Source organism: Atheta coriaria, unplaced genomic scaffold, assembly GCF_025399875.1.
Source record: "Atheta coriaria isolate IRGN ID8LTWV9N9 unplaced genomic scaffold, Caltech_Dcor_3.1 hic_scaffold_10_pilon, whole genome shotgun sequence".
Taxonomy (NCBI): domain Eukaryota; kingdom Metazoa; phylum Arthropoda; class Insecta; order Coleoptera; family Staphylinidae; genus Dalotia; species Dalotia coriaria.
The window spans coordinates 1600527-1628386 of NW_027045452.1; the positions used below are offsets into that span (position 1 = coordinate 1600527).

General features: G+C 33.6%; 3 protein-coding genes across 7 annotated transcripts in view; 2 read left to right on the forward strand and 1 right to left on the reverse strand.

Moving 5' to 3' along the window:
* The window catches only part of LOC135800277 (kinesin-like protein Klp68D), a 7931-nt gene extending 7233 nt beyond the window's left edge, over positions 1–698 (reverse strand). For 2 of the 3 annotated variants that reach the window (XM_065313456.1, XM_065313455.1), the window contains exon 1: positions 400–698. In XM_065313456.1, the coding sequence (XP_065169528.1) occupies positions 400–489 (90 nt within the window). In that variant the 5' untranslated portion in view covers positions 490–698. The remainder of the gene's footprint in view (positions 1–399) is intronic. The other variant, XM_065313457.1, reaches the window with a different exon arrangement.
* sNPF (short neuropeptide F precursor) overlaps positions 1–24580 on the forward strand; it is a 27478-nt gene extending 2898 nt beyond the window's left edge. For 2 of the 3 annotated variants that reach the window (XM_065313460.1, XM_065313462.1), the window contains exons 2-4: positions 13919–14025; positions 22760–22905; positions 23564–24580. In XM_065313460.1, coding sequence (XP_065169532.1) covers positions 13923–14025; positions 22760–22905; positions 23564–23629 — 315 coding nt within the window. In that variant the 5' untranslated portion in view covers positions 13919–13922 and the 3' untranslated portion in view covers positions 23630–24580. Of the gene's footprint in view, positions 1–6190; positions 6458–13918; positions 14026–22759; positions 22906–23563 lie in introns of those variants that run through there. The other variant, XM_065313459.1, reaches the window with a different exon arrangement.
* Positions 24581–24796: 216 nt separating this feature from the next.
* Positions 24797–27784, forward strand: LOC135800267 (protein disulfide-isomerase A5-like). The gene is given in 7 exon segments (XM_065313442.1): positions 24797–25132; positions 25194–25420; positions 25485–25501; positions 25504–25688; positions 25971–26191; positions 26249–26519; positions 26572–27784. Coding segments are annotated over 7 exon segments (1896 nt in total). The 5' UTR covers positions 24797–25099; the 3' UTR covers positions 27514–27784.
* Positions 27785–27860: the final 76 nt, after the last annotated feature.

The window sequence follows — 27860 nt, forward strand, 5'->3', positions numbered from 1 at the left end:
AAACATGTTTTTGGTACTGTCGAAAATTCGAAATTGCGCATTGCAATAACACGCAACATATCACACCAAACAAACAATTAAACAAACGTGAAATGTTAAAAAAAAACAAGAATGAAGCGACTATCGAACAAACAAGAAGTGTGCACACATAAAACCAAAACTAAAGAACAAATAAACGAACAATACTTTCATCTGTTATGTAAACGTTAACTAGAGGAAATAACGAAAGCGCAAACGCACAATTGTTTTGCGCTCGTGTTATTCACGCAAATTAGAATGTGATTCAAAGTGAAATTAATTACTGGGACAGGGACACACACTCTTGCCGCACGCAATACAATATTGTATAATGCTGAGTGCGGTGTTTTTAGATTAGCGACAAATTAGGAAGTCGATTACCGCAACCGGTGCGGCCGGCTGGCCGTTCAGATGCGATTCCTCGTCCATTGCTGGCGGAACATCCGGAGTGCTGCGACGAAGCTGGCGCATTCGAGGTTAAATTTTCGCACTGGACCGATGTCACGGCGATGCGTCGCGCACGAAAACGGGAAATTATCGATTATTCGCCCGTCTGGTCGCCGGGCGCGCATTCACGCCGGGCCGCCGACAAACGCACCGAGCGCTTCGAGAGTGCGCGCGATACAAACACCGCGGCGAGCGTGCAGACAGAGCGGCGAGGGTCGCGCAGGAAACTTGCGAGAGTTTCAAACTGACGCGCGTTCCTGCCACTCTGACACGTGCTGCCACCTACTACAAAAAGTAGAACTAAAATCAGTGATATACTGGATATTCACGATGTCAAATTTTGTGATGTCAAACGTGAAATATTTACACAGTGAACGTTTTATTTCGTTTTTGACGTAAATTTCACTTTTATTTAAGTTACACTTCAGGTATTTATTTTGTTTCGTAAACATTTTTTGATTTATTTGCACTTTTGAAGGTTATATTTGGCGAAACCATTATTAACCTACAAAATGCATTTTTTGAGTTATGTATAAATTGAACGTTGCGACACAAACGCGATTATTACACACGTGCGCACAGAACAAATGTGTTTAATAAACGTTGATACACATTCAATTCACATTTTTATGAACCAGAACAAATTTTCCAAAGCGTCGTAGAAATGTTGTTGAATGTTGAAGTGCATTAACACAGCGGAAAGAAAACACACGCCGCATTGGCTACATTGTTAAAGGTAACAAAGCGTGTATTGATGGAAAGGCTGAAACTCAGATGAAACAACAAACGGTCGATCGTTTTCATCGCTATTTGTTTTCGCGCTTTGCCAGGTACTGCGTAGGTGCTGCTGGAATTGGAATGATTGCATATCACGTTATCGGCATATTGAGTTGGAGAAAAGTATATACTTAATTATAAATGACTGATGAATCAATTTATCGTAAATATTGCAGTATTTTAAAACATCCACAACGCGCAAAAATCATTAATATGAAATATTTTTTATGATTTTATATTAAAAAGTTATGTTTGAAAGTTTTTAAGCTGTTGCGTAGTATTTTGAAATGTTAGTAAGGCTGTTACCATTTTGTATCCGCCAAAAATAACGAACAATATTGTGTTTACGAGCGTAGCGCGAATTTCATTATTCGACATTGTAGAATAAAAGCGCACGGAGAAACAGTACGTGCTGAGAATATCTTCAAGTGCTCACAAAAGATGGAAAAACGTGTATGGATACGATTTCCAGTGTCGGGGCATATTCCGTTATTGTTATATGATGATATCATTGCATTTTCAATCATCGTGCGCAGTTTTCAATAGAGAAAACAGCGAGATATTAGATTTGGAAGCCGGTCCTGCGCGAAAAATGTCGAAAAACGAAGTGAGAATGTGCGCACAAACAAATAAACGTAAATTACTGCAGCAAAGTCGGATGCATCGCGTTGAGGAATAAGACAAGATCATGATAAAATGAATAGCGAATATGGAAAATAAGTTGTTAGGTAAAATAACTGAATATTTATAGGTTAGAATCAATTGAAGTGCATTTATGTATTTGAAATGCCAGATGTTACAATTGCTTCATTTTTTGATAAGAATAAGAAACACTAGAATGTGAATCATGAACGTGCGATGCGAAACAATGGCGCATATCGCCTACACTATGACTCAATTTTGCATTCAACATTGTAATTTCGTATTGGCTAGTAGAACGCATGTGATATCATCTGTAATAGTAAAAATATAATGTAGTCACTGGTATGTACAGTTCAGCAGTTCTGGTCAATTAAGAAAAAACAAAACAAAATGACAAAAGTTTGTTTATTTCATGGTGAATTGCTTTTCATTGCGTTTTCAAGGTTATAATTTTAACTGTGAATTTTACGGTGTTGTAACGTATGCAACCATATATACACATTTTTCAATAACCTAAATTTCAAGTTTCTGTTGTTGTAGTTTTAATTCTTTGTTTTCTATTAATAACAAAAGTCTGTTTATTTCATGGTGAATAACATTTTTTAGGTTATACTTTTAATTGTCTGTTTCTACAGTATTGTAACCTATGCAACCATATATACACCTCATTCATTAACCTAAATTGCAAATTTATTTCATTGTAGTTTTATTTTTTTGTTTTTCTATTTATAGAGAGTAATTGAATACGCATTGTGCAAATAAAGCCGAATCACTTTAAATACTTAGCACTGTAAACACTCGATTAGATCGTAATTTGTACACGATGTAATTAATCACAGGCGCGGGGCGCACACTGCCCGCGGTTTTATTTGAGCTCTCATCGAATTGGAATAAATTGCTGTAAACGAAAACCGGGCTTTGGTTGTCCAAAGTGGACGCAAAGCTGACCGTCGTCAACGTAATTACATTTTGTCAACAGATCAACACTCTACGCGTACACGTATTGTGAAAAGGACAATTAATCATTTTTAGTACGTACACATACGTACTTACGTAGTTATTTAGAGTTTTGATAAAACTTTATCGGATATGATCAATTTTTCAACGTAAATGTTACATTGCATACAGCTACTTCAGTTTTTTGCTCTGTGTAGTGGTGTATGCTTGTATGCATTTCCGAGGTGCATATGGGTTAATATCCTGTCGATTTTTCTTGTCGTATCGGAAAATTTCAGAGTTCTTGGTTATAACATCTGATTATCCGAGATTTTACATTCAAAATTATTGATATAAATGTTTTGTATTCAATTGAAATCAAAAAGTATGGGTATTCCGACCTTGAAAGTTGAATTCCACCAGGAATAAAACATTTTCTTTTTTATCATTTTTGTATCGATTTCAAGGCAGAAAAAAGTATATTAACTATAAAGTGGCTAAACGGGAGTTTTATGCAGGCGCAAGCTCCACCCCGTGACTAAAGTACTTTAGTCATGGCCTTGCCTGTCCGTGTTTAAAGTACCGCTTTTTTTATGTCTTAAAATCGTGGAAAAACTGGCGCTTTAAAGGTGGAAGTAGAATAAATTAAATTTTACATGGGCTAAGAAATAGTGCATGTGCATTCAGTTGATATTTCAATTTTCAAACCATTAATACAAAGGATAACCTTTTACATTGATAATTAGTATTGAATTACGGTCAGTCGACATTCTAGACACGAAGAAGGATGCGTTGCTTTAGTTTGCTTTGCGCTCTACTCGCATGTGACCTGATCAATATCCTCGTTCCATGTCACATGCCACACATACTGTATCAATAAACAAATGAATTGAGAGATTATAAAGTCATTATGTAGTGTTGCAGCGTCACCGACATTAACATGTTGTATACAGGTGGCAGATAGGGTAAAATTTTACAAATGTTTAATATTTGTTTAAAGTTAACAGTTGCGATTATACTCGTAGTAGGTACTTACGTTTTGCTAGTAGATATTAATTTTATTAATATTATGGAGGTAGAAGAATAGTTATTCGAGTTAGATTTCATTGAAGTTGTTGTTTCTCAATGGCTCTTGTTCGAATTTGAATTAGAATGTAAATTTGACCAGGTTAATCCTTTGGCTATGAATAATAAACAAACAAAGACTTTGAGCAACCATATACAAGGTGTGAATATTCATTGTGTCACAATTTATTTTTATTTTTTGAATATTGGAGACAGTAATTTGCCCGTGTTTTTAATTTTTAAAGGAACAATTGTTTCATCAAACTTATTAATTTATTCGGTATACATTAAGTATAAAATTCTTAATCTTAAGATATTTAATCCTTATCAATTATATTTTTCCCCGGATATAAAAATCAATTTAAATAAAAAAAAAAAAATATTTACAATTTGTGTTATAATAACTTTACATTAATAAATTTTGCTTTATTTGATGAAGAAATTAATTATCAATAGATTTTTGAAACAATCAATATTTTACAACTAATACTTTTTGAGTAATTCGTGAAAAAGTCTGATAAACACAATTTTTGCGTTACACCTTCATGAAAACTTTAAATACGTGTTTGATGCGAGTACAACCAGACGATTTTACAACGCGGTTATTATTGCACTATGCACATTTCCACGCTTCTATGTGCAGATGTTTGCAGCAGCGATTTGCTGTTTCAACCCCTTCATTTCCCTACAAATTTCAACGACCTTATGTTACTCACTTTGTTGCTTAACGCGCTACATTTTATGGCGTCATCTTCTGTCTCCCATTTTAAATACGTACACACATGCCTAACCTCAATTTTGATCTCTTCTCTGCTTTCCGAGGGCAATATAATCGTCTGGCACAGCTTACACAAAATAATCTCAACGTAATTAAATCAATAAATAAGCCTAAAAATTTCGTTAACATTTTTACTTAAAAGGCTTAAGACAAAAATTTAAATATTAAGGTGTAGATGACGTTAATTTCGGTTCATTTACTTGCGTTGTTGCACTTCAGCAACACAAAAACACAAAGTTTCAGTGCTAAATGAAATGAAATTTGCATATTATTTACAATGTTATTTCAAATTCAAAAAAAGTTTATTTTTAAATCTAAATGTTGTTTCTTTGTTGGGCGAAAACATGATAATAATGAAAAGTTATTAATATAAAAGGGAAAATTATACGTATTCATCGATGCATATCTACCTGTTACAAATTATACGCACAATTCACAGGCGTGTGGAAAAAAATTAATAATGAATTAAATAAAACGTAAATATGTGTATTTATGTTCTTTTGCACAACCGACTCCATTGCGTGAAAACGAAATAAAATTTAATAAACGCTTTTATTAAAAAGGGACAATCCACAATTGTTCAAATTGAAAATCGCAGACAATGCAAATGATAAGTATAAAATAAACATTAAAAAATGTATGGGGAACATATTTTAGTATAAATTTTTATCGACACTATGAAATATGAATTATTTTAAGATACGTGACATAAAAGTTTTGAGTTTTTAAGGCGTAAGTTTACTCTGGGTCAAAATGCTTTTTATGTTGGTTAGGAAATACTTAAATATCAATTTAAGGGAATAGTTCGCTTGAAGTTCGCGAATCTTTTGAGAAACGAATAGATCAAACAAATTTTTTAACAATTTGACGCCTTTTTGCGTATTTTCCTTACATTCTTCCTAGAAAGATAAAAATGCAGAGAAAAATAACACAAAACGTTTTATAATGAATTATGCAACCTAAAACATATTAAATAGATGTTTTTTATGTAATCCTTTTAAAATGAAATATTTTCTATGATAATTTAGAGGATATCAAGTAATTTTTATTTCCAAGAATGTACCAAATCCTTTTTGCAATTTTACGATTCAATTTTTGTCTAAAAATCAATTTTCAACCCGATATATTCCAGAAAATTACGTTTTGTAACGAATTATGCAACCAAAACACATTTAATAGCAGTTTTTTTTAATATAATCTCTAAAATACCATATTTTCTGCGATAATTTAGAGGATATTAAATAATTTTTATTCTCAAGATTGTATCAAAGCTTTTTGCATTTTTTGACTCAATTTTTGTCTAAAATATTCAACACAATATTTTCCAGAAAATGTTGATATATTTATATTTACATTGATATACTTTTTACTCAAAAATGTCATCAAACCGTTGTCTGTCTGCCTTTGTATGTATGCTTCCCTATGAAGCCACCATCGGGTGTTTGCGGATGTGTGCGATTGCGTTGGTGTGCTAGGGCACACTGGCTCGCGGATCGGATAGTATAAAAGCGGCGGCGCGACGCACACGCGACGCTCACTTTCAAAATCAGCCGCCGCCAGAAGACCACGCTCTCTCACGCTGCGAAGGCCCCCCAGCTACACACAGTCCAACGGCGCCGAGTGTCGCTGCATTTGCACTAATCTGCATTAATTCGCACAAATTAAAATCAAAACTGATTGACGCACAAAGCAAACAAGTCAAGCAAACAGAAAAAAAACTAAATTAAATTCGTGCGTCTGTTGATCATCAACGGTTTCATTGAGAACTGCTAGATACAATCGCAAACAATTAAGGTGAGTTATAGTATTAGTATAATATACTTTAATAATTATAATTTATTTATTTGAAAAAATAATTTTTTTTATTTTTGAGAGTTTTGTCGAAGTAATTTAGATTAATATTACTGGGAATTAATTGAAAAACTTTGCGTGTCTGCCATTATCGTAATATGGCTCCGATTCAGAAATCCGGCGATTCGCCAATAAAACATTGTAATTAACATTCTAATTTCAGTCGAGTCAAAATTTCAATTTCAATATTTCTATATCTATAATATTTATTCAATATTATAAAACTTTTTCAATTGCACACAATTCTAAAGCTATAACTTTTCTTTTGTTAATTTAAATTTAAAACATTTTTGAACAAAATTAAAATTATATAAATTTGGCAAGTGTAAATTGAATTTAATTTTATAATAAATTCCGGAGCTTTTTTGGTCACACTTGAAATACACGTAGGTATAATTTAGAAGACATATTGTATTATTGTGTGCAATTGAATCGGTGTGAAAGCGAGCGGCGAGTCGAAAGCAACAATGTTTTGAACAAAGGATAAATGGAGATAATGTGATTTGGCGATTGTGGTGAGGCCGCACAAATCGATTCTTAAATTTCAATTATGCTAAAAACATTTGCCAAAAATTCAATTGAAAAAAGAAAGAACACACAAAATTTATATTTACTTTCTTAATGAATTTTTATTACAAATTAATTAGTCCTTTTTGAATTAGCAATTGAATGAAACTTTTAAGTTTTCACATGTGCTAAATAAATTAATTATGAAACGACGGTCGCGCGTCGCAAAGAGATGCCGAATAAGTGACACGTTGACGAATTATTTAACAAGTAATTAATAAATAAACGCACACAGTAAAGAGTAGGATTTACTAAATAGGAATTAATCCTGAATCAACCCGAAGGATCTTAATCAAAATATACCTGAAGTACTAGAAATAAATAATAAATTATTTAACTGTTGACAGTTAATTCACCCAGACTACAAATAAGAAATTCTCTAATCTCCTCAGCGACGTTAATGTTAGCGATAATGATGTAAAGTTGTCTTGTGTGCTCACCTAAGTGGCAAAAACTTGCGTTGAATTGGCTTGTTGTTCAACTAATTACACAGTTATTTGTTAGGTTAAGCCGTTAGTTGATTAAGGTGTGGGTCGGGATCGGATTGGCAGCGCGCATACTTCGCTAACCACTTGACGAGCGTGGTACAGTTGGTACTTGCCTTGATGAAATACTTGCGGCGATTACAACCTGACTGTAAGCTACTTCCTGCGCACTTGCGGTGCCGCCTACGAAGGCAGTGAGTTTCAAATTAACGCGACAGACACTAACTTCGGATACTTGTTGTTTTCAAGCAGCTAGACTTGATTAGGAAAATACCAGGGAATATAGGCAACCAATATTACACAAAGAATTGTGGTAATGTAATGCTGGTTGCCTACATTAACCTGATTTCACATTATCTCTAGCTGTTGGTTGCACAGAATGATAATCACCGATAGAATAACGATTGACGATGCGTAATAATGGCGTGATGATGACGCGCGCCGGCGACGACCGCACCACGGCCACATCCGCAGCCATATTCATTCAGGTGTAATGCTCCGTGGCGGATTAGCGCGTATGCAGGTCGCAAACATATACGCGTCCCAAGAAAATATTGATTGATTCGTGCTGGGAACGTATTTATAATTACTTTGCAAGCGGGGCGTGATATCAGCGCCTGCGACACTAAACAAAGTCGCCGGCACTTGCCCAACATGCGTGATAACAGTTTTTATACATTTTATACGGAGACAAAACAGAGACAAAAAAAGAGAGTAAATGTTTAACGTAAAAAAATCGTAATTTAATTAATTTAGTTGAATAAAAACGTTAGAAATATTTTTATATTATAATTTGCTTTTACCCGCGACTTCGTCCCGGTAGTGTTTAATAAAAAATGTAATTCGATTTTACTGTTTCTACACATTGTATGTGTCAATTCTATCAATAAGTTTCGCAATTTTATTTTAAACAAATTAATTGTTTAAAGAATTGCTAATAATGCACTTCAGCGCGCCATCTCGGATTCAACTATTTAACTAATACTAGGATTGAATCTCAATGCCAACTTTTATCCTATAGAAAAGGGCTCTCTTTAAGGTTTTCTCGGCAATTATTCGAATTTTTCTTGCTGTAAAAACCACCCCTGGACTTTAACGAACGTTTTAAAAAAAGAATTGGCCAAATTAGTGTTAGCGTTATTGAGTTATGCGCTTACCAACACATTTTGCGATTTATTTTTATATTATAGATTCAAAAGTGGATATGTTGCATGTATAATTATGGATGATAAATTGTGGCATTTGTAGATTATAGCTATGACTATTCGCAATGCGCTGATAAATAAAATCATCGATTCGATTCGATTCGAAGCGCGCTGTGTGCACATTACAAACGTGTGATTAACGCATTGTTTGATATGCCATATCGCGTAATTCAATGGTTGTCATTTGCGAAATGTAAACATCTAAACATCTAAAGCATTCCGACCGTTTAGCTGTACTTTACTTCTATTTTAGCATTGCCTAAAATATGTTTGATACAAAAATTGGTTTAATAATAATATCTACTCTATCAGTATTCGTGCAATGCGGAATTAATAATAAGTTGATAAGGTGGGATACTGATAAATTGATATACTGATAATATGACAAACGTATGTATTAATCAAACATCATAATTTGATATTATGCAAATTGTTTAAGAGGAGGTTTTGGAGCTCAACAGGGCCACTCAAAAATTTAAATTTTTTTAAAATTTTCATAGATATCTCCGAAACTACATAAAATTAAATTTTGAAATTTGGAGGAATGGTGCATTTAGTTATGATTTATTGTTGTGTAAATTTTTGTGAGGATTTCTTGGATAGTTTTTGAATAAAATGCAAAAATCGAATTTCAATTAAACTAAAATATCTAAGAAACTACTAAATATACAGCCTTGATACACATACCGTATTAAAAAGAAATTAATTCCTCATCGTTTGTGCATAATTGTTTTTAAATTATTTCATTTCTTTGGAAAATACAAAGCAAAAAACAAAATTTTTGACAGAATTTTTGCTGTGCTTTGAATCCTGCTCCTAAATTACTCGTAATTTATTGCTTTCTTATTAAATTTTATAAAATACCTTAATAAAAATGATGAAATATAATGCTTGACATTTATTTTCATCACAACTTTTTTACAATTTTTTACTTTATTTATTCAATAAATATTTTTTCTTTCTGGCATATGCGTTTTATTGCCTTGGTAATAATAATAAATTATGTTTGCTAACTGGTACTCGTACGTGTGTACCACCCACATGAATAATTATTTAATGAATAAACCCGCAATTCGTCCGCCTGAATAAAAATACCCGATTAGAGGCTGTGAAGGCGCCGGGCCAAATTAAAACCGCGTTTGCCTCCGCCCGCAACCGCGCACCGTAAACAATGCCGCAAACAATACAAACCGCACCATCACACCATCAATGCAAACACAATCAACAATGCGATGTCGTTAGTAAACACGCGGATTAAATAACCAACCGGAGAAAAATAAAACGTCGAACAAAAAAAAAACAGCATCGATGCGTGTGTGTTTCGAATTTATTTGGGCGGAATAATTGATGAAGCCATTAAGTGATGGAATAATTGCAGTGAGCGAAGAATTGGAGAGATAAAATTACATGGAGATATTATTAAGACTTTTTGCGGGTAAATGCATTAAGGTTATGTTACTGTTATTGGAGTAATAAGAGTAATACAGGTGAAGTTAAAATGAATATTTAGGCGAATAATAACGGTGTTTGAAATAATACTACCAAGTTTGCAGTATAGGCGACGAAGTGGTTGCTTAGCGACGGAATCAACAACCGCAGTGAGTGTTGCGATTGTTGCGGCATTGATGACAGAACGTTTCAGTATTATTAGTGTGACAAGAGCAAAAAAATACATCACGTTAATTCACTCATTTATTGTATCGCGTTGAAACAACCATTTTATGTTAATTTTTATTATTTCTAAACGACGTAATTATTTCACTTGCATCTTTTGTATTGCGCTTGACATTTCTTGACACTTTTGTCGACTACATCAATTTTATAAACCGTTGTGCATTTCGTAAGAGTTGCGCAAATCACAAACTGTTGTACTCGTACGTGTGCGGTTGTCGGTTGCACGAGTTTCATAGAAGTGATTGGCATGTTACGTTATAAACTGCTATCAATAAACGCGCGGATGCAACGACTGTAACATGTAACCCCAACAGGAAGGCGGAAAACGCGATAAAAATACAAAAGCGCATCTGAAAGCTGATGTCAGCTTTTTGCACCATTTGTGGGTGAATTTTATTAGCTTTTTATCATCGCACAAAATTTTACTAGAAAAACTTATTTCTTTAATATTAAAATCTTTAAATTCTGCTAAATTTAAAATTAAATTATTTTATTCACTTGTTACAAACAATTTATTATTCGATACTAATTCTAGCAATTAGATTACGAGTGTTTATGACCCGTTCAGCTTTAATACGCCGAGCTAATAAAAAAACACCTTGAGCGAAAAAAATAAACAGCCGCATTGAGTAACTGACCGGCCGGTGTTGTTGGTTACGCGGCGTTGGGATTGAAGAGTTTTGCGGGGGAAAAAGTACCGCCACCACACAATGAAATACGCCCGCAAGACTGGAAGTTACGACGCGGCGTTTGACTCGAATATGGCTTAGAAAGCAACACATTTTTTGCGCAGTGTTTTCCGCTTGATTTTCAGCGAAATAAAAGCTGCGAGAAAGCAGAAAAGTAAAAAAACAGAAAATGCTGAGTGATGGGGACGTGTAATAGCGTGGCTTTATATTGCTCGTTTGGCTTGCTATTGTTTCGACACACCTGTTGCCTAGGTCTCACAACAGATTTAACAATTGTGTACAAATAACACAAAAATACTAAGAAGGAATAATTTTATACTACGGAGTGTATAAAAGAAGGTGTTGTTGCGTTAGGTTTTACTTAAGTTGATTTTTTTTTAGTTTTTAATTAATTACTTGAATCTTAATCAAATTTAATTAGTTATTATGTTATTAAATTTTCCTCTTTATTGTAATATGTCTAGTTTCATTAAAAAATTTATTTTTAACCAATTTTTATAATTTTTTTTTTCAAAATTTTACGTTTTTTCTTTAAATTTGGCCAAAAATTTTTACTCCACAAAATGTTTACATAACTATTTAATTTTATACTAATTTTGGCCAGAAATATAATTCTATTAAGTAAACTTTTTTTATCACATAATTTAATGTATATTGTCGCAAAAACGTCCTCAATCATTTTTTTCTCATTAAAAATTATTTATCGTCAAAAACTCCAAGATTTTTTTATATTTTTCACTTCGTTATACTTTGCTTCTGTGCTGCTGTGCAATATGGTAATGGCAATTACCGATTTGAATAATGTATCACAGTAATACGATTACCTTATTACTTTATTAACTTATTACCAAAATTTGGCTTCGCGTCGCTTTTTTTATTTTTTCGCCGTGTCACCAGAAATTATCGCGGCGAAGGCGTGATTGTGGCGACTTGCGCATACAAGTGCCGTCAAAGTAATGAAATTAATTAGCTAATTGGATTTTAATTAACACGCACGTTTTTTAGTATGCGCAACGTGGGACTAAAATGCAATCAGAATAGAGCTATTTAGCTGTGGGGCGTTATTAAAAGCCCACTGGACAGGAAACAAGTCCTGGTGGTGTTTTACTGGGTGCCATTGGGACAATAATAGTAATCTAAATATGTTATACATAATTGAGTGAATTTGTATTTTTGGAAACATTTATTTTATAGGTTTCATAACGAAATGTCGCTACAATGAGATTTAATCAATAATAAAATAGAATAAACAAACGAAACGTTATATAAATACATGTTAAAGATGTCATCTACAGAATAAGAAATAGAAATTGTGAAGGGTGTCTCAGGACTAGCTTTGAATATGAATTATGTGATATTTTATAATCTAAAAGACAATATGTTAGCAAAAAATATTACTTTTTTACTTCCAGTTTTAAAACGCTAGTTTATCCGCTAGTTGAGACACAAAAAGTACTTTAAACTCGAACGGCCAAGGTGGTGACTAAAGTACTATAGTCACGGACTTTAGTCACGGGGTGGAGCTTATGCCTGCGCTTCGAAACATGGAAATAGAAGAGAAATAGAAAAATAGCGTACGCTTTCCGTTTAGCCATTTAATACTTCCTATATTATTAAAAAAAGTCAACATAATGTTAAAATCAGTTGATCTGAATCCGAGACCTTAGGCCCTTGGTACATTCAACCCACATATTGGTTCATTAAGATGCGATGCGCACGATGGCAATTAATTTATGCGCGCCACAATAGATTCCAGTTAGTCAGTTGGTTCGCGCCAAAGGAAGCCAAATCCGCCTTGTGCAAATCGTCGGTAGTTGCGAGCAGTATCGTCGGATACGATAATGTGCGAAACATGCTCGATGGCGGATGCGCCGGGCCATTATTACGCAATCCTGCAGACATACGGTTTCTAAACAGAAACAGTGTATCTATGTTTGTGATAATCTTAATCACAATGTAACAATAACTGTATGTATCATTAATCATAATTATTTTAAAATTAGTTAAAATTATTTTAATTTTGTGAGGTTATGTTTTATTGACTACCCAAAGTTATATATTTGAAAATTTTAAGTGGTATTATATTCTATTGTAGTCCTTGCATAACAATGTAAGTCGAGTACACTCAACACGTGTTTCTATTAGCGTGCGCACGTTTTCATTTTGCTTAATTTAATTTTATCTTCATCTTGGTGTTTTTTTTTCTTATTTTCTTCGTCGTTTCTAAATACATAGGCATTGAAGCGTGCGCTCTAGTTATCGCCGATTTTGCCGGGGTTTCCAACACGCTTTTCAACACTTCTCCCCAATGATTTTCGCGTGCTGAAGTCGTAAATAATATTCACGATAAAAATGTCACCGAGACACTTTGAAAAACCCACATTAAGCTTTTCTATGGCCTGACACTTGAAGCTTGACTCGCCGGTACACAATAAAAATTTGTTTGAATGTGTTTCTGAACGCTTTCCAAGGCGTCCTCGCTGCAGCTTTGAGCTACAAAGAATTCCGGATAAGAAATGGATAAGTAATTTAAATCGTTTTCAATCCGGGTCGGCGCACGATGACGAGAAACTCATTTTTAACGCGCGATGTCAATGTATTCACGACATTTTTCCATTCATATGATGCTGTAAAGGCGAATGTTGCATTCAGCAGCTGCTAATGATATCGTCCTTTCAAATTGATTGCTTCCGACTGACTGGAACACGTGTCGCAATATTCTATACATCTATTTTGTATCGGAGAAAAATTGAATGCAGTTGAATTTTTTGTTTTCTGTTTCAGTAACATGCGTGGCTATCCGAAAATGAAAATCTTCTGCGCTGTCTTCTGTCTGATGGTTGTCATTGCCGAAGTGGCGCATTCAGCGCCATCTTATGGAGACTATGAAAGTAAGTTTTAAAACTTTAATTAATTAATTCGTTTCTTGTACTTCAGTAACTATAAAGTTGAATCTTTCAAGTTTTAACTTTTCAATTTCACTTCCACACAGAAATCTAATGTTTTAAAATGTCCGTTTTATAATAAATTGTTCTTTGGCTTTGAAGCGTTTCGTTGCGGGTGGGTTGTGGCTTTATTCTGACAATAGGAACAATAGAACAAATTAAAAGGCACACCGTGTGCTGTTCACTCGTGCAAAACGGTCAGCCACGTCAGACTTGACGTTCCCGAAAGTCGAAGGCGGAAAGCCGGGATGCGAATATATTCGTATACCTAGAAGTGTTAGAATTGTGCATGTTGTCCGGCGCCTCCACACTCTACCGGCCACCGGAAAATCAGAATTAGGACATGAATTTTAGACAAGACGTAGCGTGAAATTGCAAATCAATGTTACACTAGAGTAGAATACATCAAATATTCCTAAAATTTAAAGATTTATCTTTATTTTATTTACGACATTAATTTAAATCATGATCTAAGGATTAAAAGCAAAAATTAGATTTTTCAACAAAATTTTGGAATTTTTTAAAATTTGAGCATAACTTATATTGCAGTGAAGAAAATATAAAGATAAAACAATAATAATTTAATTAAACTTTACTTTTTGTGGTTTTTACTCTTATTTTATAATAAAATTGATATAATATTTAAAATTAAATTGTAGCATTGTCCACAGTCCCAGTTAAACTCTGAGTTTATCTTTAGCAATATACGCAAATTAAGATGTAAAGTCTTGCCCATTTGAGAAGTTGAGATATTTGAATAGTTGCGTTCTTTGGGTCGCGTTTTATCCTAATACAGTGCGCAAATTGAAGGATCAAGCCCCCAACTGGTTTTAACGCTTTTGCGCGAATCCTCTGAGAAGCTTAACGTCCTAAGTCTGCTTCTAGGCCTAAATTCAAAGCGATAATCATGACAAGAACATTTAATTCTACACAATTCTATTCTACTACTCAAGTATTCAACGGCTTCAAAGTCCAAAGGTTGACCGTTTTCTTTTTACATCTTTATCTTTATATAACATATGTCTGCCTACATACGCCTACCTACTTCAATACTTCATGTGTTATTTGTTAGTCTATTAATAATTTAATATGATTAAAATGGAAATGGAAATAATAATATGTGACTAAGCAAATATTCGAATTATGTAGCAAATAATATCTACTTTAATACATTGATGATATATGAAACATTTATGATATTATTGTTGAGTAAATAGTTTGACAATTTCTGGTCAGTTTACACACTGTCGCTTTACATTTAACTTAAGTTTAATTAATGCAATGCCCACATATATTCAAATATGAGACGTAGTTTGGAATTAGTTTTGATGGGAGAACCAGAAACATTAAATAAATTAAATAAATTATTTTTTAGCTTAACTGCGAATTGCATTGCAACTGTAGGTATATTGTGACAGATAAATAATTAATTTATTATTATTGAAACGAGGAGAGCAATCAAAATCAAACAGATCATTATCAGATGATTAAAATTATATTTTCATTTTCAATGTGTTTAAAAGCAATCATTGCATTTTAATGTTTCATTTATATTAATATATCTATCAAATAAATATTGGAATAGTCCAAATTATATCTATAACATAAAAATGAATCGCAAAATCTGTTGGTAAACGCATAACTCTACCACGCCTATACTAATTTGGCCAATTCTTTTGTAAAATGTTCGTTCAAGTCCAAGGATGGATTTTGCGGCGAGAAAAATTTTAATAATTGCCGGGAAAACCCTAAAGACAGCCTTTTTATAGGATTAAAGTTGGCATTGAGATTCAATGATAGTTATAGTTAAATAGTTGAATCCGAGATGGCGCAATGAATTGCATTATTAGCAATTCTTTACATAATTTATTTCTTTGAAATAAAATTGCGAATCTTATTGATAGAATTGACACATACTATGGCTAGAACAAGGGAGTAAAATCGAATTACATGTTTATTAAACACTACCGGGACGGAGTCGCGTGCAAAAGCTAGTAAATAATAAATATTGAAAGCTTCCGATGGTAGAATAGATATTTCGAAGTGTTTCTTTTATTTGCATTCAATGAAAAATATTTGGTTTTTGTTAAGTTACAGTACTAAGTAAATCACTCAAAATATAATGATTTATTTCTATTTTACTCGTACACCGTGTTGCGTTACTAATGTTTTATTTGTTCTTTATATTTTGCTTTATCTGAATTATCAGAAATTATTTTCTACTTTATGATTTTCTTGATAATTTAACTTTCGGCAAAATCATAAGAAAATATCGCAATATTTTTAAAAATTACTAAATAAATAATTCGTGTATTTTTCTTTCCTAACTTTAGTTTTACTTTCAACCCTTTTTGCATAGTATCAAAGGCCAAAACACAAATAATATATTCCTGTTCGACATTTATTTCTATTTATATTTTATTCAAACATTAGTTTATGCAAAATATTGCAACTGCTGAACTTGCCATTTCAGGCTGCGTTTCTGCTCGAACGAGCATAACATAAATGTTAATAGAAAAATATTGTGCTTTTAAAATCCAACAAAATACATTCATAAAAAAAGTATGCTCCCTGATGCATTAATGCACTAGTTGCCCTGCTTTTTATTGACACATGAAAATTTGTAAAATAAACAAGAGAAATTAGTTTTACTGCATTCAGATTTTTTTCTTTTTTTAACACATGGTTGAATTGCTTTTTAGTTTAATGTTTAATGTTTACAATTCGCAGAAAGAATAAATTCAATATTTTTTATATTGTATTTCCACATTGTTCGGATTAGTGATATTTATTTTTTTTTCTGCTGAGAATCTTTCGATTTGTGTGCAATCGGAGCGGCGCGTTGGGTCGTTGTCGTCTTAATTAAGTCCGTAATTAATTGCAACGGCACGCAATTTTAATGCTGCTAAAATGCTTGCATGGATCTCAAATTCAAGCAGCTAAAACGCGACGCAGAATTACTTCCAGCTCTTCTATTTCGTGATGATTTTTTTTTTGCTTCAATTTCCTTCATTTATGAAGACGTGATGGTAGAATTCGCAAATACATTTATCTCCTCTTTAGTAAAGTTTTTTCCTTTAACTTTTTAAATTTCGCGTTGAATCAAAGGCGAGCGAGCTGAATGTGAAAAACGCGACGCGATGAATGCGCGCGAATGAATATACTGACAACTCTAGACGAAATTGAATCGCATTCTTTCTAATTACTTTTTTAAGCTGCAATTAACGCGCCTTTTATTTTTTCAATAGCAAATTATATTAGTCATAAAAATATCTTTTAGAAATTCCAAAGTGTTTTTGTTTTGTTGATATGACAGAATTTTATTTTTATTTTTACATTTGTTTCTTTTTGTGTTCTATTATACGTTTCACATTTGATTTTTATTTGAACTCGGACATATTGCAAGCCGTCGGACCTCATTTTGTAGTTTTTTATTGTCATCTTCGTATTTTTATTGCGTCAGACCCTCGGAAAGCTAGATTTTCGAGAAGGGATGAAACAAATTTTGCACGAATCACAATCTTGGTCCTTGGAGACGACGGATACGATATTGACATTTGAGGGCATATTATACAAAGGTCCACGTATAGCTTTGACAGCTTATGAAAGGAATACCCAACACGTACAAATAATAAAAATATGACACAAAAAAATGAAATAATTTTAATTTAATTTTCTATCATTTAACCTTTGAGAAATATCTATATCGATTGTTTGTGTGCGCATTAATGTCGTTTGAATAAATAATCGCGCGGGCTTAAAAATAAGGGTGACTTCACCGGCCGGTAATTAGCGGCCGCCATCATCCTAGGAAACACATTCCTAATACGCTCTAATTCACATCGGTCTTGTGGATGCGCGTGATATTGCCGTCTACCGCGGCGGCCGTAATGCGCTGCACATAAATATTTAATCAGCGAAAGCCTTTATCTAGCAAACCGGCAATTTACCACCAGCTGCACATTATAATACTTCAATAAGGCGGCATTTTCATAGATAGTTCCTGCTAAATTACGTCAGGCCAAATCTGATTAAATTAAAGTTTCAAAATTAAAAAAGTGAAATTTATCATTAAATAAATCTAATTTTAAAGTTCTATACGAAAAGTTTTGATTATATTAATTTTTAGTTCAGAAAAGAGTATAAATTGAATAGTGACATTTTAAAAATTAAATATTCCTGTAAAAGTTGCCGATGTTATATCTCAGCTATTTTAAATCGCGAAAGATTTGCTAAAAGTATCAGTGAAAAGGAAATTTACAGGAGATTGGACCTATTCAGCCGTGAAATGCGTACGCGTTGTCACTTTTCTTGCGTTGAGGAAAATGAACAGGAGTTGAAGTAAAAGTTTTAAATTGAACTCTACACTTTCAAATTATTATTACTCACAAACTAGGGCAAAAAAATATTTTATATTAATTTATTTATTAATTGATTTCAATAAAATTATACGTCTATAATATAAAAATGAATCGCAAAATCTGTTGGTATGCGCATAACTCAACAACGCCTTGACCAATTTGGCCAATTCTTTTTTTTAAATGTTTGTTAAAGCCCAATGATGGTTTTTACGTCGAGAAAATTGAATAATTACCGGGGAAACCCTAAAAACAGCCCTTTTCGGTAGTATAAAAGTTGGCATTGAGATTCAATCATAGTTATAGTTAAATAGTTGAATCCGAAATGGCGCGCTGAAGTGCATTATTAGCAATTCTTTATATAATTAATTTCTTGAAAATAAAATTGAGAATCTTATTGATCGAATTGTCATATACTATGTCTAGAACCAGAGAGTAAAACCAAATTATATTTTTATTAAACACTACCGGGACGAAGTCGCGGGAAAATGCTAGTACAAAATAAAAATGGTTAAAATTTAATATGAATTACCTTCATATGAGGCTATTTCGTATTCAGGTTATTCCTTGAACTATTTTATTAGATTTCTAGGTATCTATATCAAATAAATATTGATTTTACGCTTCAGAATACATGATTAAAGACTAAGGAAGCAGGAATTGCGTTACCTGCAAGTTTGCTCTTGCTAGACGTTAAACGCATAAACTAATTAGCTTAATTGCAAACAACTGCCACCAATCATCATCTCATGGTCAGCCCGTTTAGTCATCGCTGTCATTACGCAGTCTTCGTAGATTGTGCTACCTTTTCACGCCCACGATGCGTACAAATTACGAAACGCATTTGGAATGGATAAAGATGTATGTGACCTTTGTTGTTATTCCACACCTGAGAATTATGAAATAGTATAGTGCAATAGTACAGTGGCGAGTTGATTGGAAAAGATAGAAAGAACGAGGAAAGTTTTATCGCTTTGCTAACTTCAATTAGTTTTATTAGCGTCGCTTTCTGATCAGTTTTAGATAAGTTGCGCGCGTAACAAGTGGCCGCAAGGAAAGTTTTAATTTAAACATTAAAATATTAATAAATCAAGTGATTTAGTTTATGGTTTCTTTTATTTAAAGTTTAAAGTTTAAAATTATGCTTTTAATTTATTCACTACAATATTTATTTTGATATTACTAGGAAATCCGGGTTTTGTTACGATATTATTTTATTATTGACAAGTTTCGCCTAATTAGCATTTTTAAAGATTTTTTCTACTTTTACTTTTAAAGCGCGTGTTTTTCCACGGTTTTGAAGCGCAAAAAGTGGTACTTTAAACCCGGATACTCAAGGCCGTGACTAAAGTATTTTTATGCATCTATAACCTTACTTTTCTCATTAGTGTGCGAGCGAATTTTGAAGATTTAAAATACAAAAGTTTAAATTCAAAAACCTAAACGTGGAATTAAGTGAAAATAGAAGAAATAGCGTAAACATCACGTGGCTAAACGTTTCAAAAACTCCCGTTTACCCATTTGATATTTAATTTACTATTTTAAACATGAAAAAAAAAGTTTTTAATCCATAATATTTTATAAATTTACAAAAAATATATTTTTTTGCAAAACTTAGCGTTATGTGATGATACCTTGCCATTCAGTGGTGCTTCAACTACGTCCCACGATAAGCAATGTAATTTAGTCGTAAAATAGTTAATTATGTATCCTCCCTTTTATAAGACCCTTGAGGATGAATGCGGTTTTTATTTGCTTTTATTCTACTTGGTCGTTCGTGTGCTATACTGCTATCTATTTTTGGCTAATTTGTGATTGTGCTAACTGCCACAATTATAATTAGAACAACTAAACAAGTAATGAAGGTTTACCACGATATTATTCTTTGTTTTCGGCAATAAACGGCGTTTTATGGGTGATGCTTTTTTTTATGGAGATGATATTGTTAACTAGGTACTGGATTTAAATTAATTTATTACAAATATAATTTCATGAGACGAGATTTCCAAGAAAAAAATAATAATAAATTATATTATAATAATTTTAACGATGCATGAAAATAGTTGCGCTCGGCACTTGTCTCGCAACTCAAATAGTGGTTACATTGAATTCCTTTGATGTGTTTTGAGAATGGTTTATATTTATAGTTTAATCAGTCAGAAAATGTTTTAATACAAAAATTAATCAAGAAAATGCATTTTTCACGATGGGATTGGAACTTGTTCGATATAATTGATATCATTGTGTGTACATCAGACTCACTCCTTTCGGGTTATTTCCAATGGAAGGGTTTTCCTTGGATAGTATTCAGCTGAGAGTTGTTTTCATTTAATATGAAGACTCATGTAAGGACAAAGCACTCTATAAGACAAATATTTTACTTGATATATCTAACCTGAAGCCCCGCCACTAATGTAATTCTCTAATTTTTCTTTATTGCGTATATAGTTTGTGAAAATTTAATAAAGCCTATTTCTGCGCAGTGTGATGTTATTTATTACAAAACAAAACAATTTTTCTACTTCCATCTTTCAAGCGCAAGTTTTTCTACGGTGTTGAAGCACAAAAAGTGGTACTTTAAACATGGACGGCCAAGGTCATGACTAAAGTACTTTAGTCACGGAGTGGAACTTGCGCCAACGCATTTGCCTACGGTGCAGCACAAGAAATGCCATGCGCTGACAGCAAATTTCGAAAATTTAAAATACAAAAGTTGAAATACAAAATTCTCTACATAGAAATAGAGTGGAAGTAGAAAAAATAGCGTAAGTATAACGTGGTTAAACGTTGTTAAACACTCGATTGATTATATGTTCGTTCTTAATCAATCTCGTAACTAAAACTTCCGTTTTGCCACTTGATATTCTATTAACGGAAGTATAACTTTCACTATCTTGTAATATATCACGAGACACCTGCATTCACTAAGAAATCTTTTAAATTTATAACCTACGCTAGGTACACCAATATCTATTACCATAATTGCCTAATAAATTAAGGGATAATTTACAAAGTATCCAAACAACTGAAGCTCCTACACAACTCCTACTTACCGTAACATTTTAAATCATATTCCACACAAGAAAGTTTACAACAAATAACTATTTGCGTTTAAAATTAATTATTCAAAACCCAGCGCTACCCAAATTCACCAACATATTCAATAAACATGATACTTAATACTGATACTGATACTTTCTGATAATTTAATGAACTTGCATTGCATTAAAAATTGAATATTTAGAGGCGTGCACCCGAAAGTTGTGTGGGCTGCGTGTGGGCAGATGGGAACGAAAGGAAGCAAAGTAAAGCCGACAGAAGGCTAACAAAAGAAATGCGGAATGTTTGAACATATTTTGCATGCATATAGAGGCATCCCCCAGACTTGGAGATAAGAGTAAAACCGTGAGGGTGAAAAAACAGCACGGAAAGGTAATAGCCCAATAAGGGATCGAGATTTTAGAAGTTTGGAGGAAAATCTATGTGGTTTCAACCCAATAAACCTACCAACCCATCCAAAACTTTAGAAAGGCAGACCTTTAATAAAATATTAATCACTAGGAATGAAAATGAAAAATTGATCACTAAGAAAATCAACTTGGTATTTTTTTATACAATTTTTTTTTGTTTAAAAAGAATCTCATCTAAAGTAAAATCACAAAAAGGGCAGTTTTCCTAATGGAATCTTGGAATAAAAGCACTTTCCGTGCGTTTTGCTTTCCGGGTAACATTTTGAAAAATCCGCCCAGGGTTATCAGTGCACACCGCATCGTTTGATGATGATGACATGTGTATAGTGTATGTTTCATATTGCGACATTTTTGCAACAGGTTGCCGTAATAATATGAAAAAATCTTTTTACGATAATATTCCATTATTAAAAAAGATGAGTTATTTAATCTTCTATAGTAGCTGGAAGAATGTGAAATATCGACCGGCTGGCGAGGTAAAAGTTTTCCGAAAATAGTTCGTGAATGTAATTTGCGCGCTTGGCGCTTCGCGACGCAATTTTTTCGCGCTTTGATGAACGCGAAACACACAGTTCCAAAGTGCGGCGGTGTGACGCTCCAACGACAGCAGCCTTTAATACATTTAACTTCTACACGGAAAAAAACGTGTGGCTTCATTGACTTGTGCAGAAAGTCACACTTACATCCTAGCGTTTACATTTTACGCGCTATGAATGTGTTGGTTAATGTATGACGGCATGCATGTAAAAAGCGAAAACATGAAAACGACAGTTTTCTAAAAATCAATCGTTTCATTTAATATGGGTATACAGAGAGTAAGTTTGGTTAATATACGTGTGTTATTGGTTGCAGACAGCATCAGAGACCTCTATGAATTACTGATGCAGAAAGAGGCGTTGGAGGAGCGGCTCGGCGCTCACCAGATGGTGCGCAAGGCTGGCAGGTCGCCATCTTTACGATTGCGATTTGGAAGACGCTCGGATCCAAGCATGCTTCCTGTAAGTTATTATTCAATACTCAATAAAATGTATTTCAATTTTTTTTGTCCCCGTAGTTTTGAGTAAAAATGTAATTTTTACATTCTTGTTTCTTGGATTTATTTTAAAGTCATAAAAATGCTAGTAATGTACTTTAGCGCCATCTAGGATTCAATTATTTAACTATTACTTTGATTGAATTTCCATATAAATTTTCATCCTCTATTTAACACTCTTTAAATTATAATTTCCAATATTTTAATAATTATTCTGCTATTCGGAACTAAGCTAAATTCTAAAAATCATAGATCATCAAAATCTTTCCAGCCGTTTTCGAGTTATAAATGTTTTAACTAACATGACTTTCTCTTCTTATATAAAATAAAACCATGTATTCATAAAATAACTCGAGTGGGTTTTTGTGACTATATCGCGTTGATTTCTGAATGTAAGCAATTTATTACGAATCAAGCAAACTACAAATTGCAGGATGAAATTCCAAGAAAATCAATTTCAAATGCATGCAAAACTTGTATGACCGCAATATAAATATAATTTAATAAAATACAATCAAACATAGTTGTCAACTAAAAAGATCATTAATTTAATCTAATAGTATATTTTTCATATTAGTAGATAATATGCCGTAAAATTAATATTAATATTTGATTGTTTTCAGGCTGGTCCTTTCATGTATCAAGCTGGAGCAGCGCAAGATGCCGACCGGACTGTTGGAGACAACTAAATAAATTTTTATCTGCTATCCCTTAAAGTCTCTCTTACTGTCTGTCTCGTCCTCGACCACCCCCAAAAATGTACATCCTTGCAATTCTGACTTTTCCTTCTCATCGAACGCGAACGTGAATGCAAAGCAAACTTGGAACGAGCGAGACGCCAACATCACCCATGGAAAACTTGTGAACGTCTTATATTATCTAAAAACTAAACTGGAATTCATATTAAATTAAATATTTAACATTTTTAGACGGATAGATACCCGAAATCAATGTCAAATAATCAAATTAATTCTTTATTACCTAAAAACGCGCTATTCTACTGAGCTGTGAAGCAAACAAAGCACATATCCGATGTTGGTTTGATTAATATTACGATATTTCAGTTGACACTTTGTTAAATTTATAAAATAAGCAATTATTAGCTGAATATTCACTGACAGTTCTTACTTTACACGTTCATTTACGCACTTGTTGATTATTTGGCAGGAGACTGATGCAAACGATTATATTTTGTTTACAAAATGCTAATAAACAAGTATAATGAGTAGAAGCTAAGATAGGAATGTATTTTAACAAAGAATGAGGAAAAAAGTTGAAAAAAACATTAAAATTGGGCGAATGACAAACCTAAGCGCTACCTTCCGGCAAAATTGTGTACTTGTATAACCTCTACTGTGTAAAACAACCAGTGTTAGAGACATGTAGCACCCATTTCTTATATTAATCTTTATTGTGACACTGCACACTTGCAAAGGGCGAATACGAGGCTGGTGGCGATGCAAATCGCCATGTTAAACGCATGCGTAATTATTAATTAGTTAGTTAACATAAATTTGATTACTGTCAAAATATCAAATGTGTATCTTATCGACTATATTCTAATGTACTTAAACGAGCATTACAATTGTAAAATTAATGTAGCAACCAGAAAATAAATAAAGTATATAATTTATGTGCAATTCTTGCATGGGATTTAACACCTGCGTAATTTGCCACATCAAATTTTCATTGATTCTTATTATTTATCATACTGTATGTGTTAAGATCTACACTGCGCCCTCTGGGAGTGAATTGGTAAAGTTATTCTCTACAGTTTCATATGGTTTACTGTGAATTCCCCTCTTCTGAATTTTGTCTTCTTTTTGCACGTATCTCACTTCATCTTCAGCTCTTTACTTTACTCCTTACACTCTTGTGCGATGTTTGTGTACAGCTGTACTGCGAATGGATTAGTTGCGTGGCACAGACCGAAATCGTAGGTTGAGATTTACGTGCGCCGGCAATTTATGTCTTCACTTAAAAAATCCGTACAATGCACGCTGATGCGTGTTTATAACATTTGTCACGTTTTGCGGATGTAAACTCTCCTAAAAATACTCGAAATACACCGAAGAATCTTGTTTATACATCAATTTATTTATATTTAGTTTAGTTAACTGTTTTCAACTGGGTTTTGTTGCATTTTTGAGAGATTAAACATGCAGGTGCAACATTTATTATTACTTTTCTCGGTGAGTATATTCCGTCGAAATAAATACAACCATACTAAATTTATTTATATTTTAATTTTAGATTTGTGTACAACTTGCTCTTCCTATCATTGCCAAAAATGGCAAATCTCCAGTTATTGACAACATTAGTGACCACAAAGATTATAAGAAGCTGTTACGAACCAAGAATAATGTTTTAATTCTCTTCACAAGCAATCAGAAGCAAAGTGCAGATATTATCAAAGTATTTCGGGAAACAGCTGCTGCTATCAAAGGATTGGGCACAATGGTGTTTATTGATTGTTCAGGGTATGTAACAATTAATAATTGATCCATTTATTCTTATTGACACAAATATTTGTTTTGTTTGCAGTGATTCTAAGAAAATGTGTAAAAACTTAAAGTGAATCCAGAACCACATATAATCAAACACTACAAAGATGGAGAATTTAATAAAGACTATGATAGAAGAGATACAGTTAGTTCAATGGTGAACTTCATGAGAGATCCAACTGGTGACATTCCATGGGAGGAGGATCCTCTAGCATCACAAGTTCACCATATATCAGATGCCACTGTAAGTGTTTCACAATTTATTTTTATTTAATTTTAGTAGTCTTTGCTTGTCTATTTTTGGCATATTGTTCATTGTCACATTGAAAACACATCAGCAAAATTCAACTTAAATCTTTCTAGTGCAAAATTTTTTATGATAATCATCAAGAATTATTTTGGATTTGTGCAATTTTTTGTGAGATTTTTCATTGAATAGAAAGATCGGTTCAAGATGTTATGGGTAGCCATCTAGAATTTTATGTATGAAAATTTTATTTAATTATTGTGTTGTGTATTATTTTAGTCGTTGGCGAAATTTCTCCGAAGAGAATCGAAACCTATCATGATAATGTTCTACGCGCCATGGTGCGGGTTTTGCAAAACATTGAAACCTGAATATGCGGACGCTGCCAGCGAGCTGCAAGGCATTGGAATTTTAGCAGCGATTGATGTCAACCGGCCGGAAAATACAATCGTGAGGTCACAGTACAACATCACCGGATTTCCGACACTATTATATTACGAGTAAGTTTATTAGAATTTAATATTATATTATTTACTATATAAAAATATTACTTTCAGGCACGGCGTTTTGAAATACACGTATGAGGGTGACAATACAAAGAAAGCGATCGTTAGCTTTATGAATGACCCACAACCGACTGTGAAGATCAAGGAACCCGAATGGTCTGACACTGATAGCGAAGTTGTGCATTTGACGTCGACCAGTTTTGAGCCAGTGCTCAAAGAGGAAGCTTCGGTTTTGGTGATGTTTTATGCTCCTTGGTGTGGACACTGCAAGAGAATGAAGCCAGAGTATGAAGCTGCGGCTGCACAATTAAAGCGTGATGGGGTAAGATTAAAAAAAAAAAATACAATTTTGTTTGTTAACTTGTTATTTATAGATTCCTGGAATGTTGGCTGCATTAGACGCGACAAAAGAACAATCAGTTGCGTCACAGTTCAAGGTGAAAGGCTACCCGACAGTGAAATACTTCAGCTACGGCGAAGAAAAGTTTGATGTGAATGTCCGCGACGCACCTAAACTAGTGGCGTTCATGACGGATCCATCGGAGCCACCAGCGCCGCCACCACCCGAGATTCCATGGTCTGAAGAACCCGGAAACGTCGTGCATTTGGACGAAAATAGTTTCAAACCGTTTTTGAAGAAAAAGAAGCATGTGCTGGTCATTTTCTACACACCATGGTGCGGGCATTGTAAAAAAACAAAACCTGAATTCAGCAAAGCCGCCAATAAGTTCGTTGACGATCCAAAGGTAGAATTTGCCGCTGTCGACTGCACTACAAGCTCAGCACTATGCCACGCCAACGACGTGAAAGGATATCCAACGATTAAATATTTCAGTTATTACTCAAAGCGAGTGGTACAATATCGCGGTGGACGCACAACCGAAGAGTTTGTTAAATTCATGATTGATCCTGAGGCGGGTACTGGTGCTCCACCAGCGCTTCCACCTGGCGCTTCATGGGGTGAAATAAAAGGTGTGCTACATCTTACTGATAATACATTTAGCAAGTCGATCAGCACGAAAGAACCTGTGCTTGTCATGTTCTACGCACCGTGGTGTGGTCACTGTAAACGCATGAAACCTGATTACACCAAGGCGGCTGAGGAGTTGGGTAATGAAGGCGCCACTTGCAAAATGGCGATGGTGGATTGCACGCAGAATCCGGAAGTTACGGAAACCTATGGGATCAACGGATTTCCGACGATTAAACTGTTCATGAATGGTAAGTATGTGGAGGATTATCATGGGTCGAGGACGACTGATGATTTGAAGAGTTTTATGAAGCGCATTGCGGTGGCGCCCAGGACGGAACTCTAAGAGTAAACTTAAATTGATGTTAATTTTATATGCTGAAATTTTCAATTCCAAACTCATACATTCTATTACTACACTAGCAGCAATGGAAAAAAGTGTCATGTTGTATGTTTATTGTTTCTATAATGCAGAAAATTGTCTCATTCTGATTCGTGAAGAATTAGATTCTATCTGCTGTATGAAATATGTACAAATTCTTGAAGTGAGTTTTATTGTCAAATAAATATTACACACATTAAATCATTACATATGTAATGTACCTGGTAAATTTGAATGCTGGTTTTATGTTTTAATCAACAAATTCACAATTGATAATCAATGTCCGTAAGGTGCTGTACTCTTACGGATGT